An 18,300-nucleotide genomic window follows, 5' to 3' on the forward strand; every position below is an offset into this window, starting at 1 on the left:
TTTCACCCCCTGAATGGCAGATTGGAAATCGTCGTGATTAACGTTCCTCTGCACGTGTCCAAATTTCTTTCTCCTTCGCGAACGATATCGATCGGCCGGTTCGATGCAAACTAATTGCCGCTTCCGATAAATTCATTAGTAAACCAATTATATCTCGTGCGTCCCCCGTCAGCATCAGGAAATCCAACGGTCCTCCTGCTCCCTGCGACGCACCGTTCGGTTACTTGTCCAATAATCGCTCGTTTCCCGTGGAATCTGGCCAAGTGAATTTTCATTTCCTCCCTCGACGACTCCCTCTAATCCCTTCGTCGCGCGACGAAGGACAGCCCGAGAATCCTCTTGATTCTCCAGATTGAAAACGTCGCGTCTCCAAAAGCGTGCTTCTCAGAACGCGTCTCGTCCTCCAGCTTTCTCTGAAAGTCCATCGACGCAAACTGTTGAATTACCGCTATTTCATTGCCGACAATTCCACGAATTCTTAACGCTTTACCGACCGGTAGCAGTTTTTCTCATATAGGCATAGACGAGGTATAGGAGTAGACCTTTCACCTTATGGACTTCCGTGGCCCAATCTGATTATCATACCGACCTGAAAATTCGGAGGTGATTTTAGCGTCCTCGTCAGTTGAGAAACTATTCACTGAATTAGTATTGATGGACAGACAGTTGTAACGTGTGCGTAAATACATGTGAGTTGACTATGCAGGGATTGAAATTTATTTCTAAATCTGTTGGTAATGTTGCGAGTGACACGAAAATGGTAATGGGGCTCTAGAGCTCCATAAAAATGGGCTGAAAAAATACATTGGGTGAAAGGTCTACTCGTATACCACATCTGTAATATAGGCTACCAGTCGGTAAGCATCGTTGGTAAAGAAACTGATTAATAAGCTACCATTCGGCAAGTATCGTCGGTAAAGAGTCGAGAATTCGTAGCGTACGAATTGGACTTCAGTGCAAGTAGAAACAGTGATCGATGGTCAGACGCTCCAGGGATGTTCGTATTCGATCGCCTGCGTGTCCGACAGATTTATGAATTCAATTATCTCGGAAAGCAAAGCAACGATGTGGGAAATGTTATTCCATTTCATCGACTTATTTTCATTTTCTTTGCCACACTTTCTACTCGAACTATCGGTTAGTGAATTATTCTGGTGTATTTCGCGGTGATCGAGGCGAAAATACGGCGTCAAAACAAGAAAAGGTCAACGACCAGGGGTCCTGGGTGTACACGAGCGAAACGGCACCCGTCGCTGGCAACGCAACCCGGCTCAGGGAACCCGAGTAAAATTGGGTTATCCACTTTCTGGGTACACGTCTCGCCTCCTCGCGTTTCGGGCGACTGCTGCCAGGTCTGAGACGCGGCAAGGTGCACATGGAAGTGCAGTTGCACGTGGTACACGGCTGGCTCGTGGTTGCACCGAGTTAAGACCGACTTGTTAGGAAAGTTCTATCAAGTTGAATCACCGGGGCTACGGAGATTCCTTGCTCCAGCTGGTTGAGACTCCACCATACGCGTCTTTGAACTTGCCTTTGCCCCGATGGAAACTTCATCCGCGACTGATTCTACGCGATATACGATATCTCGCTATCCGTTTAATCGTACGTAGTTCTGTGACGCGCGCGAGCCGTTCAATCAGCCTCTCGTTAGAAAAATCTTTTCGAGCATGGGTCGCGTCGAAGGTTGCTGCTTTTAACCGTTTCGTAACCACGGACCAAAGTTCGTATAATACCAACTACCGAACACTAGTTTGAGTTTGTTAAAAAGTAACGAGAATTCCCTTGGAAACGCATATTCGAGATCCGCAGCACTTTAATTTAATTTGCCCCCGTTTCGACGCTATTAATTTCCTTAACGAATCGCGATGTATTCGATTCGATTCGGTTTCTAATCACTTTCCGTATGCAAAATTGAGAAGTATCGATTACCCCAGTCACGCGAACGGAGTCTGGAGCTCGTTGATTATTTAACAGGGCACGGATCCTCGGCGAGAGACACGGAAACGCTAACAACCGTCTAGAGAGGGCCTGGGGATCAATGATCGAACGCGTGGCTGCGCGTGCGAGTGGATTCGTCGGTGTTACTCGATAGTTTAGCATCCCAAGCCGGAACAGAGGGAGTCTCGAGGTCCATCGAGTTCCTCAAAGACGCCTAAACCGGGAGCTCGGTTGTACTCGGGACCGGATAAGGCAGAGTTTCCTTCCGCGTACGGGATATCGCGGGACCCGAAGTTAGTTCCAGGGACTTTCTCGAGCGAACCCTCTAACGGATGTGACTTCGCTGAGCTATTCGTAAAACCTGAGCGGAATTTGTCGGAGTCACCCGGGGGGAGGAGATGCTGGGCGTCCCAGTTTTCGACGACTTCGTCGTCGTTCGGGCTGTTCGAACGTTTATTTTTTCCCCTCGTTTCCCCGCCCCGAGAAGCTTTCCGCGTGGAAAATTCTCATTCGCGGAACGCATCCGTTCCGGTCGATCGGGAAATCTGGGAATCTCCGGGACTTTGAGAAATTTCAAGGTAATTTAGTTGGAAGAAAGTACTCGTTTTGTTTGTCGAAGATTAAAGAAAACAACGAAGGTGTTAGGGGGAATTCAATCACAATTAACGCGGTGCCATTGTGTAGGAGAAAGTGAAAGAAAAGGAAAGGAAAATGCAGCGATCGATGGAGCACTTGCGAGAGAAGTGTCGAGCCGTAGCCCTCTGCTGGCGTGCGCGGGAAGTGTCTCCACGCGATATTTTACTTATCAAGCTGAAAAATTCACGTTTCGTCCAAGTGTCTCGACACTGGGCAGATTAGAGATCCAAAATCTTTCGCAGTGAGGCGAAAAAATAGAAATCTTGTGATTCAGGGAGCTAATTCCACGTCGGAGATATAAATTTCTTTGTCGCGTGCAATCAGAATGCATAGTCGTCGGGTCGGCCATTGGCAGACGGTCGAAGAGAAATGGCGTTTCCGTTGAAAGTCTAACCCTGGACGATTTGTCAGGGCGAGGTCCGTTGTTCGGAGCTCTCGATATCGGAGCCGGTGAAAACGAAAAGCCGCGGTGCGATTCTCTGGCACACACCGTGAGCACGGCTACTAATTAAAAAGGTCCCGTATTGTCAGAGACGCGCATTGTTCGGACCAGATCGAGGCTAGTGGAATTCCTGCGGGCCAATGGTGTGAAAGCAGCTTTGTTCTTGGCACGCTTGGTCCCCGGTCTGATGGATTTAGAACGGAAAACCGGCTGCCGCGGACCGACTCGAACCCGAACGAATATACGTCGCGGTTCCTTTTCAATACGGACACTCGAAAAGAGCTTAATCAAATTTACTTCTTTGAGGTCGCGACCCTTTTTCTCCGGGATCGCGATTTCGTCCGTAGCGCAATGAAAGTACTATAGAACGATCGATTCGGTTGGCTGAATTAATAGCCATTCCGTGGTAATATAGGGGACTCTTCGTGAATACGTGGCTCGCGTTGAATCGATGTTCGAGAGAAATCAAGATTGCCGGAACCAACTTTCCCAAACTGATTCTTAAAAGTCTTGAAAGGTGCATCTCTCGACTGAGCAAATTTCCCCGATGCGTTCATGGTTAAATAGAAAAAAATCTGCGATCTACGGAAGCGTATATTTTGACAGATTTCAAGAGAATACCTTTCCATAAAAGTTACCGAAACCGTAGAGCGCTATTATAATTAATTTAATTAACGGAACGATCCGAGAAGCCACGGACACACTTTTCCCCCAGGATAAATATTATTTGTCTATTTTGTATAGCAAAGAACTCGACTCGGGCATTAAAAAAACAAGAAACGGGAAATAAAACAAACCGCGTAATCGTTTTTATCGAGCCGGCGGAACCACGGGAGGGGGTAAGCGCGAACAATGAAGAGACGAGGAATGGGAACAGGAAATAATCCGAAATTTATGAACCATGGAATAAACGGCGTATCTATTTTTTATAGGGGACGTAATAAAATTCAGCGACACGCGCCGAAACGGGATACGTCGTTAACGAACAACCATCTCGCTTAAAAAATATACGCGTATGCGCCTCCTCCTCCACTCCACCCCTGCCCGTTCCGCGGAATTTAAATCGCAGCGAGGCCGAGCGATCGATTTATCCGGGCGTGAATACGTTATCGTCGAAACAAACAACTGGATCGATGAATATTCAAACAAGGATCGTATGCCCTTAATAACGCCCATTAACCAATTTCCCTATCAGAGCCGTAGAATATTTCTGTCCAGCCTGCGGAAACAAGACTTCCCCGATAGTCTACTATTGCGACGCATAAATATTCATAAATCGTTATTAATATTATATGAACTTTTTGTCGAAAACTCTCTGCGCGCGAATAAATCCGACGACATCGCGAAAAAGTTTTATTTTCTCGTCCACCCCGTGTCGCTGTTATTAAACGTTAATTCTAAAATTTTATTCGAGAAACAAAACTGTCGTCCAGTCTTTAAAATCACCCGTTTCCGTTTGGTCTACGAGCCTTCCCCCTGCGTATCGTGTTTTGTAAACACGGTGGATACGCACTCGCATGACATACCGGACTTCGTTCTCGGTGCTTTCGACCAAACAACCCCTTGAATCACATGGTTTCCCTCTCGAACCCTTTCGGCCCGTCCCCGGGGAGGTCTCGCGCGCGGGCCATTTCCCTCGTGGTTTTCGCTAATTTTGCAACTAATTAAGTTGCTCTCTGAAACTCGATAGGATTACGGGACGGTGCGCGGTACGGACTGAGGCGCGAGACAGCCAGAAGACCCCCTACGCCCCTTTGAAAACCGAATTTCGGGTACGTTCCGAGCCGACCAGACGGAGAAACCGCAAAGCAATGACGGTTTTGTCAAACAGTCTGGGAAATTGAAAACGCCGCCCAAATTCCGACGCGACCAGCCTTCTTAACCCTCGCGGGGACCAACCCCTGGTCGAAGGAACACGTCTCGAAGGTGTTGGTACCTCGAAACCCGTATTAACACGTACAGGCGAATAAAAACGAAATTACAGAAGCGGTGCTCATGAATTTTAATGGCCGCCGCGCGATCCTGAATCGCAATGCCCGGGCCCATTTGAATAACGTTTACATCGTCGATTATACGTGTGTCTACGAGTCTTAATAGGCTCAAGCATCTATTAACGCTAGACATACGAGAACCCGTTAATTTAACGCCGGTTTCCGATTCTATGCTTAATTTTTAAATGTCGTCGTTATTTTACTTTCCTAGTTGCAATCGCAACTGCACGCTTTCTAACCTGTTTGATATAATTTCCGTTGCTTTTAGTTGCAAAAGCTACCGTGTACGCTCGAAATACGAGTAAATACAAAATTCTACCGTAAAAGAAATCGGGAAAAAGGACTGATATCGTTCGTCAAACATGTACTCCCAACGCTTGTTCTCTGCTCGCAGATTCTGCGGAGCTTCGAGAAACGATAAGAATCGTGGAAAAGTGGAAATAATATCGCGCGAACGATTAATTTCTATCGATCGATAATACGATCGCCCGAGCCAACAGACGCGAAGCGATATTAATTTCGCGTCCGTGTTTTCTCTGCGCGTTATTAAAAACGTAATAACGTATGATATTTTATCAAGTGTACCGAATCCCGTGAAAGTGAATTTCAAATGTACGAGGCACGAATATCGAAGCAAATGAGTGTCCAATCAATCGGAAACATGGAAACTGGTTCGACCAGACGCGTTATTTATAAATTACAAAACGAAGAGATTATTTATCGATCAAGAAAATTATAATAAAACACCGTACTGCAACGATACGAATACAAAATATCGTTGCACCGACGATGAGAAGTAACTTGGGCGTTAATGCACTCCCGGAAGAGCGTAAACAAACGCGAGAGCATCCATCCCCGAGACAAACGACGACCCACGACGGTTTATTTCCAACGCGTTACGCCGGAACATTTGTTCGGGTTGGCGCCTCGAATATGGTCCAGATAGAAGACGTTTAGCGATCGCTGCCGAGCACTCCGAGAACGCGAAGCGTAACGCTAAATTCTCACCCCTAGAATATTCCTCGTCGATTCGCCCGCGGAAAGAGAAGAACGCGTCCTCTTCGGATTCTCGAGGAACGTTATCGCTTATTCCCGCGTTGTCGAACCCACGATAAAACGCAAACTTCCACCTGTCCATGGCCCGAGGCCCCGCCCCAGAGATGAGAAACGTCTTCCTGTTTTCGCGCACGAGTTCCGCGGAGAGGCTACGTGACTCGAGTACCGAGCACGAGCTTTATATTTTATTATGCTTTACGATATGTTCTTATCTTATTTCGGGCCGCGTCCCGGCTACGAATTCGCGATCGATGCGGACCGAGGCGACGAAAAGATACCGGGTATCTTGGATCCTCGATGACTTTTGAACCTCTTCTTCTTCAGAGACAAGGGGAAGCGCGCCATTTTTTAGTTAGAAACCTCCTCCATTTTTCCCCCCGAGTGTGTAGCAATTAACAGTCTTCGTGATTCTATTTTTTGATATTTTTTATTGCGACGGCTTGATGTTGTAGGAAGAGGTACGAGAGAGCAGGAGACATCGAATGGTCGAGTACCTGCGAGAGAGAAAGGTTGAGAGTAGTTAAGCGTCGCTATGCTAATTATTAAACGTCCACCGGAAAATTTTAGAGCAGATAGCTTCGGAAACACCAGCCTCTCTCGCGGGTCGACTGCAAATTTCCTGTCCCCCGTAATTTCCACTATCTCGCCAAAGGGTTGGCTGCTAACGATCTCTATAACAATTTAGCCTGATCCTCGTCGGCCGTAGTCCGACCGACGTATTTCAAAAAAATATTCATCGTCGCCGCGTTAACGCGATCTACCGTTGCCACTGAATTAGCGTCGCAAATAGCTCTCAAAATACCACGTTCATTAATTAATTCCGTACTATCGCGCAGGAATATTTTATGGAAATGCTTACTACATGGTTCGTCCATTTTTCGTGCATTTTTTAAACATTTCATAAGAACGATAAGATAGATTCTGTAACTAGAGGAGCACTCAAACTGGAAGTTGCGTTTCTATAACGTTACAAAGCAGATGTTTGTACAATTAGTTAATTGGAAACCCTCTATTCAGTGATAGTCTTTCTAATATAATCCATGACGTTAATAGTTTGTTTGTACTTTGAATTCTTGCTAAAAAAAAATTACAACTTTATTGAATCCCATTGTATACAGGGTGTTCGGCCACCCCTGGGAAAAATTTTAATGGGAGATTCCAGACGCCAAAATAAGACGAAAATCAAGAATACCAATTTGTTGATGAAGGGTTTATTAAACAGTTATTAACGTTTAAAGTTCCGACCGTACTGAATTTTTTTCTCGAAAATGCGCAAGATTTCGGGGGTACGTCTATTCACCAAAAATTATTGTAATTGAAATTTGATTTGAAATTTTTAAATTTAATTGTTAATAACTTTTTAACAAAATCTCCATCAACAAATTGGTATTCTTGATTTTCGTCTTATTTTGGTCTCTAGAATCCCCCATTAAAATTTTTTCCACGGGTGGCCGAATACCCTGTATAGCCTGGATTATGTGTTACGTATTATGCACTATAGAGTTCTAATGTATGTAAAATTGTCATGGATTTCGAAATTCCAGAGTCCTTCGTGAAAAAATAGACTGAAAGAAAAATAAGATTAGTAGGCTAAGTATAGCCGGTAAAAAAGACCGATTAATTGGCTACCAGTCGGTAAGCATTGCCGGTAAAAAAGATCGATCAATGGACTACCAGTCGGTAAAGTGTTAACGTCGAATCTTTCCGTGTATTTTTTGGTTTTAAAAGATAAACGAAATGATTTATATTGGTTGCATTTTCGTTGCAGGCCGAACGCACGATTCCACCTACACCCTGTACAGGTTGGGTGAGAGGCTATCCAGCGGAACGAGACTGTACGTGGAGACCGGAAGAACAGACGGTCTGGACGCCGACGGCGATTCCCCCAGCAGCCTGCACTCATTTACGGGGCCACCCGTGCCGCAAGGAGAAGGAACCAGCATCGCGAGAGCGTTCTTGGACGGCAATCACACTCTAATCAGCATCATGGCGCGTATCAACCCCAGCCCCGACTGGTTCGTGGGGGTCGATTCCTTCCAGCTCTGCGTCGAAGGCAACTGGGTCGATACGGTGACCGTCGAGGTAATTGTTATCGACTAACGTCCGACGTTCCAGCCACGTTTTACTCTTAAATTTTTCTCACCAAATTCGCGAGAAACCCTCGTCCCGTAGCTTTTAAATTCGTAACAGTTTCGTGGAGAGTATGTAGCTCGGAATAGTCTGCCTCCGTAACGGGAGAAAAAAAATTGTTTTTCCTCGTCGAGGAAGACGAGGTTACCCTCGTTCCGTTCGCAAAAGGTAAAAAATCGGACGCGTTTGAAGTCCGCCGATCGAGTATATAGGTCGTGGCCCATTTACGAAGGAGAATCCGAATGCAACCTTTTCCCATCTCATTAAAATCCGCTCCATTGAAACATACTCACTGTACAGCCTCTGTTCGTCTCTTTTCGCAGTTGGATCCGTTGGACGGTGGAACGGATAACGGGTTCACATTCACGGCTGCCAACTGGCCGACGCAGCCCCAAGGAATCGCCTACAGGATCACGTCACGATACCCGGCGCATCCCGCGGGAAGCTTCTATTATCCGAATCTACCTCGTCTGCCGCCGATAGCCACCCTCACCTTCACCAAGGTAATTCGGCCTCTCTCTACCGAGCACGATTCTAGGTCGACCAATTGCACCAGGACTCGAATATATCCACATGGCGTACTTTTTATCGCTTTATAACCGTTTGCTTCAAATTTAAATCCGTTATCGCTGGTGCTGGTCGTATATCACCGGGTGTCGATCGGTATTCTACTTCCGGGGCTTAAAACTTTGCGCGTAAAATACAGGGTGGTGCATTTAAATATCTCCTGTAATCGTGGGTGCACAATAAATGTTTTGTATGCTTTTTGAAGGAGTTGAAAAAAATATTGTATTGTAGAGAATATTTTATTTGGGGGTTTGCAAGGTACCCACACAGTCGGAGATATTTAGGTGGACCATACGTGCATTTACAGGAAACTACAATTATATCGATCATCTTAAAGTCGATTTCTCTGAATCGTCAAACAATTCTTTTTAGAGTTTGCAAGGTACCCCCACAGTTAAAGATATTTAGGTGAACCATACGTGCATTTACAGGAAACTACAATTATATCGATCATCCTAGAGTCGATTTCCCCGAATCATCCTTTACGGAAACCCTTTTTCCCCCGACGTCGAACACGCTTCCAGCAAACAAGAGGTCCTCAAGCCGCATCAATATTTATTTACCGGAATCGGTTCTGGAATTCTCGGTAGCTCCTATCGTTGCTCCTTCCACAGATTTGATCGTTCGATTCCCTCCATCTTTTACTCTTTCCTGGGTGACCCGGTCCCGATGGCTGGCACTGGTTCTCGGCGCGATATTCGAACGAAAAAGCGACAGCGCCGGTAACGAGATTCGAGAGCCCGGGCGACCGGTGTTAAACTTGCTAATTATGTCTTCCCGCCTTCCTGTCCTTCTTCTCTCTTAACTTACTTTTTGCCCCTGTCTCTTCGCCGTCGTATTTCCCTTCTCCTCGAACCGCCATCTCGCTAGTGACAAGTCGCTTGTGCCACCGCGACAGCCGCTGTCCCCTGTCCCTCGACCGCGCGATTCCTCTTCCGTGTTCAACCCGGCGCCGCTTACCGCGTAATTATCAAACTTTCCTCGCTAATCTGATAGACCTCTTCCCGCCCCGGCCACCGCCATTTTTCCTCCCTTCCATCCCATTTCCTTCCACGTTTACGTAATCCACCCTGACTCGTCTCTCTCGACGACGCCTCGTCAGCTGTTTCGACGAGCTGCTCCAACGTCTTATCATCCGGTCGGAAGATGCCCAAGAAAATATGTCTTCCGGCCTCGTCGAATTACCCTTCTCCTTCCTTATCGACGAAAACTTGCAACGTAAAAAATACAACGCTTTCTTAACGCCAGATTCGCACACATTATATTTTTATTCGAGATTAAAATATGGGTTTTCTGTTAATCAAGATATAGACTCGTTTAATACAAATTGCTAACAAATAATATGTATTACGATTTCTGCAACTGCCAATGGAGGAAAGGAACATTTTGACCCACAGAAATGCTTCGCTTTAAAATCGAAATGTTTTAATTACGAGTTCCTCTTTCCATCCAAATCTGTCGATGACCTAAAATCGGTTCTGCCTACTAATTTAGTTTAGTGCTGAATAAATAAAATTCCCCGTCGGAATTTCCCGATCGGCCGAACCCGTTAATCCTCTCTGCAGAGAACACGCGAGCCGACTGACGAAAAATCGTTCTTCGCGGGCGATCGATTCGCCGTCCGATAGAGCATTTCCACCGTCGATTTTCCGTCGAACGATGACACGGGGACGCGTCGAGTCACAAGTTGCTAAAAACACCGGCGCGATTCACAGCCGATTAAGCTTCGCTCCTGGCCCTGTTTCTCGCACTCCAGAATCGTTTTCGCGTTTATCGAGTCCGTGGAAATCGTCGAACCGTAAAACGTTAATTCACCCGTTCTTTATCCTGTAATTCGCGTCCGCCGTTACGGTTGCCAACCGTGTCTACGCCGACGCGTTCGCGAGTCCCTGTCGCGACAACGGGGGTGGGAAAAAAAAAGAAGCGATAAAAACGACCGTGCGAACGGTTCCATTAACACTCGAGCATCTTAGGCACTCCGTCGAGCTCGAAATTGGAACGCGCGAACGGTAATGCACGGTTCGCAATCGCGACGGGTTCCATCGTTGCGGAGCGATTCCTCGAATCGATAGCATTTATGTCCTCGTACGGGATGGAAACGGATGCAAATTGTCGGTTGCGTGCATGGACACGACCGTTCGAATTGATTGGACGCGAAGGAAACTGGGCCACCGTAGCTTTCTCACGTCGAGAAATCGGAGTAACTCGGTCGATAAAACATTATCGAGGGTACTAAAAAAATGTTTAATTTTCGAGAAATCATTTTCGACGCGGTTCGCGCGAATTTTCGAATATCCAAGCTTCTCTTCTTCGCCGTGGCACGAGGAAAACGACCGTTATATAATAACTCGAATTACGACTCTTTGAAACTCGACGCGATTACTCGAGGCTCCCAGCAATAAAACGCGAGAACTCTTTCACCCTTCGAGTTTAACGAGAGGTCGAAAACGCGTCGTAAAGGCGAGCTTCGATAAAAGCAGCGGCACCCTTGAATTTCATAAGCACAAAACCCCTTTGACCCGTTCGAGAGCGATTGCGTACTCGCAAAATATTTGTCGTCGTTAATTAATTACGGTGATCCCTTTGTGGCTGTCGGGGCTCTTTGCTTTGTGTATCCCGTCTTAATTCAGTCTTCCATTCCCGTCTACGATTGTACCGAAGTTTTATTCGACTACCAACTCTTATCACTAAAGCTACTGGCACTTCATGTATATCCATTCCTACCATGACCGGTCAAACGACTAGTCTTTCTTTTTCTCTTTTACGAGGCAACGCACTTCTAATTGTTAAGATATCATTCTCTTTTATGTCGCATATTTTTTCTTAAAGCGTTGAATTGTAAGAACCCGTACAAAAATATTCAATACTTTTTCTCTCAAAGTTTCTTTCAAGTCGATACCGTAATTAATTCCAGAGAAAACAATTATTTACGAAAAAATGGCATGGTAATTATGTAAGCACCTTGTATACAAATTTAAATTCATTTTCAATTAAATAAACAATTTATAGTCCAGTTTTATCCCACATCAGTCGTATGATCATCGATAGGAAGTGCTGAAACTACTTTGGGTATGTAACGTCAAAGTAAATGTGAAAATAAACATAGAAGACATAAAAAATTATGGTAGCTGGTATATTCGTTGGATAGAGGATAGAATGATCTTTAAAACGAGCGTTCGAACAAGTCGATAGCTTTATTAGTTCCGGAGATATAAGGCTTCGAAGTTTGTTTACGTTTCATTGTTCACGTCGCGTGGTCAATGACCGCACGTGAGCCTAATAAATAGTAAAAACTACGTCACTCGGTCACTCGCTCAGTGGATCAACGTGTGAGAAGGAGTTAAGAAAAATTACATACATAAATTGCGATATCTCCAAAGCGGAAAGTCCGATCGACAAAAACCAAAAACCATTTTAAAAAGGAACTACACGCGTTCAAAGTTTTAGTATTTTTAATACGCGTTAATAGACGTTTCTAAGGCGGCGAGAGCGTGGATAGTGGAAATTGAACGATTACCACTTTACATAAATTACGATATCTCGAGAACGGAAAGTCGGATCGACATAAACCGAAAGCCATTTTAACAGAGAAGGTTACCGCTTCCAACGATGGCTCAGTTATGCAGAAAACATGAGCAGTTTCAAAACTGCACGCGTCAAAAGATTTAGATTATATTTTTCTGTTTTCCGAAAAGAAAATTCCTCGTTTCTCGGTGCAATATTTCGCGAGTAATTTCGTTCGCGTGATGCATTTTCAATCTCACCGCGACCGAGAGCGAAAGAAAATCGCTGGGCTCTTCGGCCCGGGGTCGGAGAGTGTCGACAGAGAGAAAAAGCGACCGCGGGAAATAAATCCTTACGGTCGGGAAAGCCCATAACGTGTCACCAGTTATAAATTCTTACGTTTCCTCGAGAGTTTGGAATACTGGCGGCGAACGGAAGGAGAGTTCGCGATCCTCTGTCACCGTACCCTCTTTCGGCTTCTTGCGTTTCGCCCAGTTCTCAGGAATTGAGATTTTATCGGGTTCTAGGAGGAACAACTTTTTCGTTTCGCTTCTCCTTTTTTCCCCCCGCCGGAAATTTTCTCGTCGAACAGACCGCCTTTGCCCCTGTTGATCATAGAACACGTTCGACCACGAATAATGCTTCGAATGGCAAATTATTTTACGCCTTGTCGATGGTTGTTGAAATTATTATAGACAGCCATTTTCAACACTCTGTTCGCGAATCAAGAAATATTGAACGCTTAACTCTGAGCGACAACGTAGGAAGCTTAAAATTCTTTATTTTTGTGTTTTCGAAAATCAAACTAACTCGATAAATTAAACTACGTGTTCGTTTTACTCTCAGCGCCCAACCAAAATAAAATGTTCTACATAATTGACTGGCCATAAAGGCGCTTTCACACGGTTCAATTATCTTTCGCGAGAACAAGCCGAATCAATTTGTACCTGTCGCGTACCTCGTTTCTTTCGAACGCAAAGTACACGCCATTTTTCTCCTGGGAGAATATTTCTTTGTCTATGTTACTCTCGTAGAATCGTCAACCATTGTTTTACTAGGCGAAGTGCAGGTTCTCGAATCGAACGCAAGTATTCTCATTGTCCCCGGTACTCTACGGACAGTTTCCAGATCGTGTTGATCTTTCGACTCGTTGAAAATATGTCCGTTCCACGTTTTCGAACGACCAAGTTTCTATTCTCTATCGCGTGTTCTCAGTCGAGTGCTTTTGTGACGCTACGTCGCTACGGTGTGGGAACTCGTAAAAATCGTAGGAGGACAGAAAAGAAAAGGAGGGGGCCTGCTAGTGGACTCGTCAGTAAGGCTTTCTAGCAGGCCCTGCCTTAGACGACTGAGATATTGGGAAGTCGGCCCCTCTGGTGGCAAGCATGGGAGGCGATACCACACTTTCTTTCAGAAACGCTTCCATTTTGCTCACTGTTTCGACCTACATATCCATATCACGGAGCGTCTTCGAGTAAATTAATTAGAAAGAAATTGTCCAAACTTGGAAAATAAGATACAGACACTTTTTATTCAGCCTCCAAAATCCAATATGGCCGCTTATTTACGTACACAGCGAGTTGGCAAAGCTAATAACGAGCCCTTTCGCGCCGTTCGAAAAGGGAAACCTCGGAGAGACGGTTTCCACGATCACGAGGCGTTGTTTGCCCCCAGAACGAATTCCACTCCGCGTCGCGTACGCCCACGCACGACGCTTTTTAGAAAAAGACGTTTTACCGGGAACAATGGGTCTGCCCCGGCACATATCGCGACAGGGAAAAATATTTTCAGACCGCTTTATTTTCTGGCTGCGTGGATTCCTTTGGACCGGAGCAATCGAAAATTTGTCGATCGGAAGGCCGTTCCGTTGTTCCGAGGATTCTTTGTTAGCGAAACGGAATCGTTCAGGGCAGATGGATGGACCGCGTCGGCGAAAAACCGACTTTGTCTGTGAATTTATGGCAACGCCGTCGCGGAATTCAGAATGGAAGGTTCCATAAATCCTTGAATTACGAGGAACGATTCCAAGAGCTTCGCGATACCACTGCGATCGCTATCGTACGATTACTAGATTCCTGAGGTACTCAAAATAAATCGTTTCTATCCTTATTATTGTCTAAATATAGTTTAGAGAGAAGAATTTAGAAAAACTTTACAAGCATTCGAATTTATAAGCCACATTATCATGCATTCAATTCTATATAGTTTTAATTTTTTTGAAAATATTATGCACTTTAATGGCTACTTGATTCATTGAAAATTTTCATTTTATTTTGTCTTCTTTTAGCTAGCATATTACATAAATTAAGTACAATTGCAACACTCGAATGACCTGTCCATTTCAAATTTCTGCTGTCCGCGAACGTGTTAAATAGTGTATGCTTTGCTTTACTGCGAGATTAACCGTGTAAACGAGAATGTATCGATAAGCGTTTGGAAGAAGAAGTTTGGTAGAGTCTGATTTGTTTGAAAATCGGAACACGGGTATCCCGGATACGGTAATTTATCTACGTGGGCCAGTCTTCGAAGTTCTCCCGGAATACGCAAAGATACCAGATTCACGGATGAGTAGAGTCACGGGTCTCTCGCATTCATCTTGGAAACAGGGTCGCTTATCTTGACACCGTAGCGTTGACACGGAGATACTGGGGTTGAATTGGTCACAGGGGTCGCGAACGATCATCCCAATTGCACGTGGCTTAATCTGAATAATCCTCCCTCGTATATTTCCCCCGGCGACATGATTCTTCTTTAGTTCGACTCCGGTTTACGTAATACTTCGGACAGGTTGTTAAACCTTGCGTAACGAAACTGATGAAGAAGAATCGTCGAAGCGTAAACAAAGGGGCGTGTCGGGTGTTCTCTCCCGAGGTGGCTGTAATTACTTTTCGTAATCGAAGCTTCTAATTTTACGCGACGCTCTCGAAGCAATTTTTGGAAGTTGAATCACGGGATAAACGGAGTCTTCCGGAATTCGTAACGATCGCGTGGGAGACCTACGGGGACCCGATTCGAATTAATTTCCCGGGACGCGACCGCTCCGTGAATCCCCTGCTCGAAGAGGAGACAAATTACTCGACAGAGAGGAGGCGAGTAATCGAGAACAGTCGAGATAATCGAGCGCCTATGAATAGTTGGTAATTACGTAAAGTACGCGCGAACATCGAAATATGCCGCCTGCATACGGCCGTGTCACGGTTAACCAAGCCCTATTGCTTTCAGCCAAGTTGGGATAATCCGGTCGGCGCCGCTTTGCGAACTAACGCGCGTCTACCCCCTTTATCTACGCCCGGTGATACTAACTCACGGCTTACGAGCGTTAACGAGCCTCGCGAGATACAACCCACTCGGGTCCTCCCCCCCGGGAACAATTATAATAGGGGATGATCAGCGTAATCGATGCGACCCTAGAAAAACCTCTCGAAAATTCCCAACATCGGGAGAAAGCTGCTTCTTCAAAGTTCGCAAGCTTGAATTTTCATGACGAATTGACTATGCGTCGCTTTAACTTGTTAATCCGGAAAATACGAATCCGGGAAACGCGCTTTGAAGATGTCTCTCGGTCGAGCACGAACTCGGTGCGGAAGTATCATAATCACTGCTGATAACAGATTTTTTTTTTTATTTGGGTGGTTTATTGAAACATTTTTGGGTGGCAGACTATAGAGAAGAGACTTTTGTTTAATTTTGTTACAAGCTGAGATGCTTGGAAAATGCTTTGAACGATGGTACAAACTGGTATAGTCCTTTCAGCTCCCGGAGCAAGTGAATTGACAGAAATATGAGCAGCTAAGGGCCTTAGACTATGGTCAAGGCCGTAAGAAGAAATGTTGCCATTTTTAGAGGTATCGTAACAGATAAAGGTTTTACTCAAGTCTTTAATATCTTAATTTACCTGCTTATAATATATACACGTAAAAAATGGAAAAAGGTAGTGCAGTTACGGACACAGAAAGACATTCAGAAAGGCACCCTCGAGCAAGATGTCATGTACAGCCCTAAGTGCCGCGGCAGAAGTCGGTCCTCGAGAGTTTAGTTTACGACCTCGCTATATCGTGGCCCGGACTATACGGTAAATAATGTAGAATCCTGAAAAAAAAGCGGTCACCCACCTTGGTCTGGACCTGGACGCGATGCGCTTTACTTTTTAAATCGACTAGCTAGCCGCCTCGCCAGCTCCACCGATTCCTAACCCACGTGAATAGACGATACAAATACTATTTTAGGTAAACTTTAGAAATTATATCGTCGAATCGCTATACTATACAAACGCAATATTATTTTAAGTTAATTGATCCTAAAGCGACGGACAGGTTGCCGTTTAATTCTAATTTATTACCCAGTCTCAGTGAAAGCTCTAAATAAAATTATATGACCAGTAAATAGATAATGGAGTACAAAATGAGCGACCAGGCGGCAATCCCTTAATTTTCGCCCGCGTTAACTGCGTTTCTGACGTGCTCCGCCCTTTCGAGCAGCGCCTTAATATTCCAGGGGGAGGGGGCATTAAGCGGCACAGCGGAAAACAAACGCACCAGCAAACGCGCGGCCACTTTGTTAGGGTAATATCGTCGCATTAAGCGATACAAACTTAATTGGCATAAATGATAACGAAGGTTCCTGGCCAAATCCACGATCTTCGAGCCTGCATCTCGGCTGATTCCTAGGCTGCTGGTACTTACGCCCCGGAGCTCTTAAGATATTAATTTCGAAAACGCTGCGTGTATTTCGAACTGGGTCACGAAACTCGAATAACCCCGCAAACGTTCAAGGAAAGTATCGATTCACGGTTTTCGATCAAAGGGTCGAAAGATTAAAAACGAGACACGGTTTATCCGTTCGTAAATTTGAAATAAACATAGGTTCTGGGGACGTTAACGTTTCTCGCCCGGTAGATATATTCGTCGAGGTAGACTCGAATACCCGGAAACAGAATTGGAGTCCGTCGTGTGTCCACGGAAGCTTTTTATCGTTCGGCTGCAGCTGCAGTGCTCGCAACTACGGGTCGACCCGGCCACGAGGACGGATTGTTAAAAGTTTCCCTCGCCTAGAAAAACCTGCACGTTCTATACCTGTTCTACGTCCTCGTTATCCGGCTTCCGGTATTGATCAATCTGATAATTTGCACGGGGGGTTGTAAAAACTGAAACGGTCCGTAAGTTGGATCGCACTTAAAAATGAAATCGTAACCGTGGAAGGATGGCTCTACTTTTTCCCGTCCAAGTTTATTCGTTTCGATATTATAAACCTCTCGATCGGTAGAATCGTGTCAAGATTTATCCCGATATCGATGAACTTTTCGAATCGAATTTTAAAAATACATTCTTTATAATGCCTCCGCTAAGTAATTCCAACGATCGATCGCTCGCAATTGAAGCAGGAATTCCGTCGATTTTCCAACGCTCGTCGCGTGTCCGAATCCCGTCGGATCGATAAAAAACCCCTAGAAATTAACAAGGTCTCGTTGAAACCGCCGCAGATCGTAATTACAATGAACGCGAAGAGCCATCGAGGCTCTCTATCGCGCAACGATTATGCGAACACGTGCACGTACGCTGGTAGTTTACGATGTACATCGAACGCACGGGGTATCGAAGCGTCGATTACTCGGAATTGAGAGCCACCCGGGAATCAAAGTCTCGACAAAATTCCGGTCAACCGCCCGAAAATTCGAAACTTCCATCCCGAACGGCGCGAATCAACTTCCAACAATTCGAGGCGCAACTTTTCAAGTAGTTCAATTTTCCGACACGCAACGTGTTCGTCGACCGACCAGGGAAACTCTCCTCCCTAAACTAAATTCGTTTCCAATTAAACCACCCAGCAATTCCACCCTCTGGCCCGTTTCCCGTCGCTGATTTCGTCCCCTTTTCTATTCTGCTGTTTTAGTCGCGATCGGACCTAACCGTTTTTCCTCTCGGTGTCACGGTTTCCCGGCCGTCCGTGTCCTCTCCTTTTCCCTCTTTCCCTCTGCGGACGCTCTTCCCTCGGCGTCGGTTTGTCACGCTTGTCCGATTATCGACGGATTAACCACCG

General features: G+C 45.5%; 1 protein-coding gene across 1 annotated transcript in view; it reads left to right on the forward strand.

Annotated features, from left to right (window-relative positions):
• Nucleotides 1-18,300, forward strand: part of LOC143346324 (spondin-1) — a 148,954-nt gene that overhangs the window by 106,280 nt on the left and 24,374 nt on the right. The window contains exons 3-4 of the mRNA XM_076774316.1: nucleotides 7,832-8,145; nucleotides 8,517-8,696. Coding sequence (XP_076630431.1) covers nucleotides 7,832-8,145; nucleotides 8,517-8,696 — 494 coding nt within the window. The remainder of the gene's footprint in view (nucleotides 1-7,831; nucleotides 8,146-8,516; nucleotides 8,697-18,300) is intronic.

This window comes from Colletes latitarsis, chromosome 10 (genome assembly GCF_051014445.1).
Source record: "Colletes latitarsis isolate SP2378_abdomen chromosome 10, iyColLati1, whole genome shotgun sequence".
Lineage (NCBI taxonomy): Eukaryota > Metazoa > Arthropoda > Insecta > Hymenoptera > Colletidae > Colletes > Colletes latitarsis.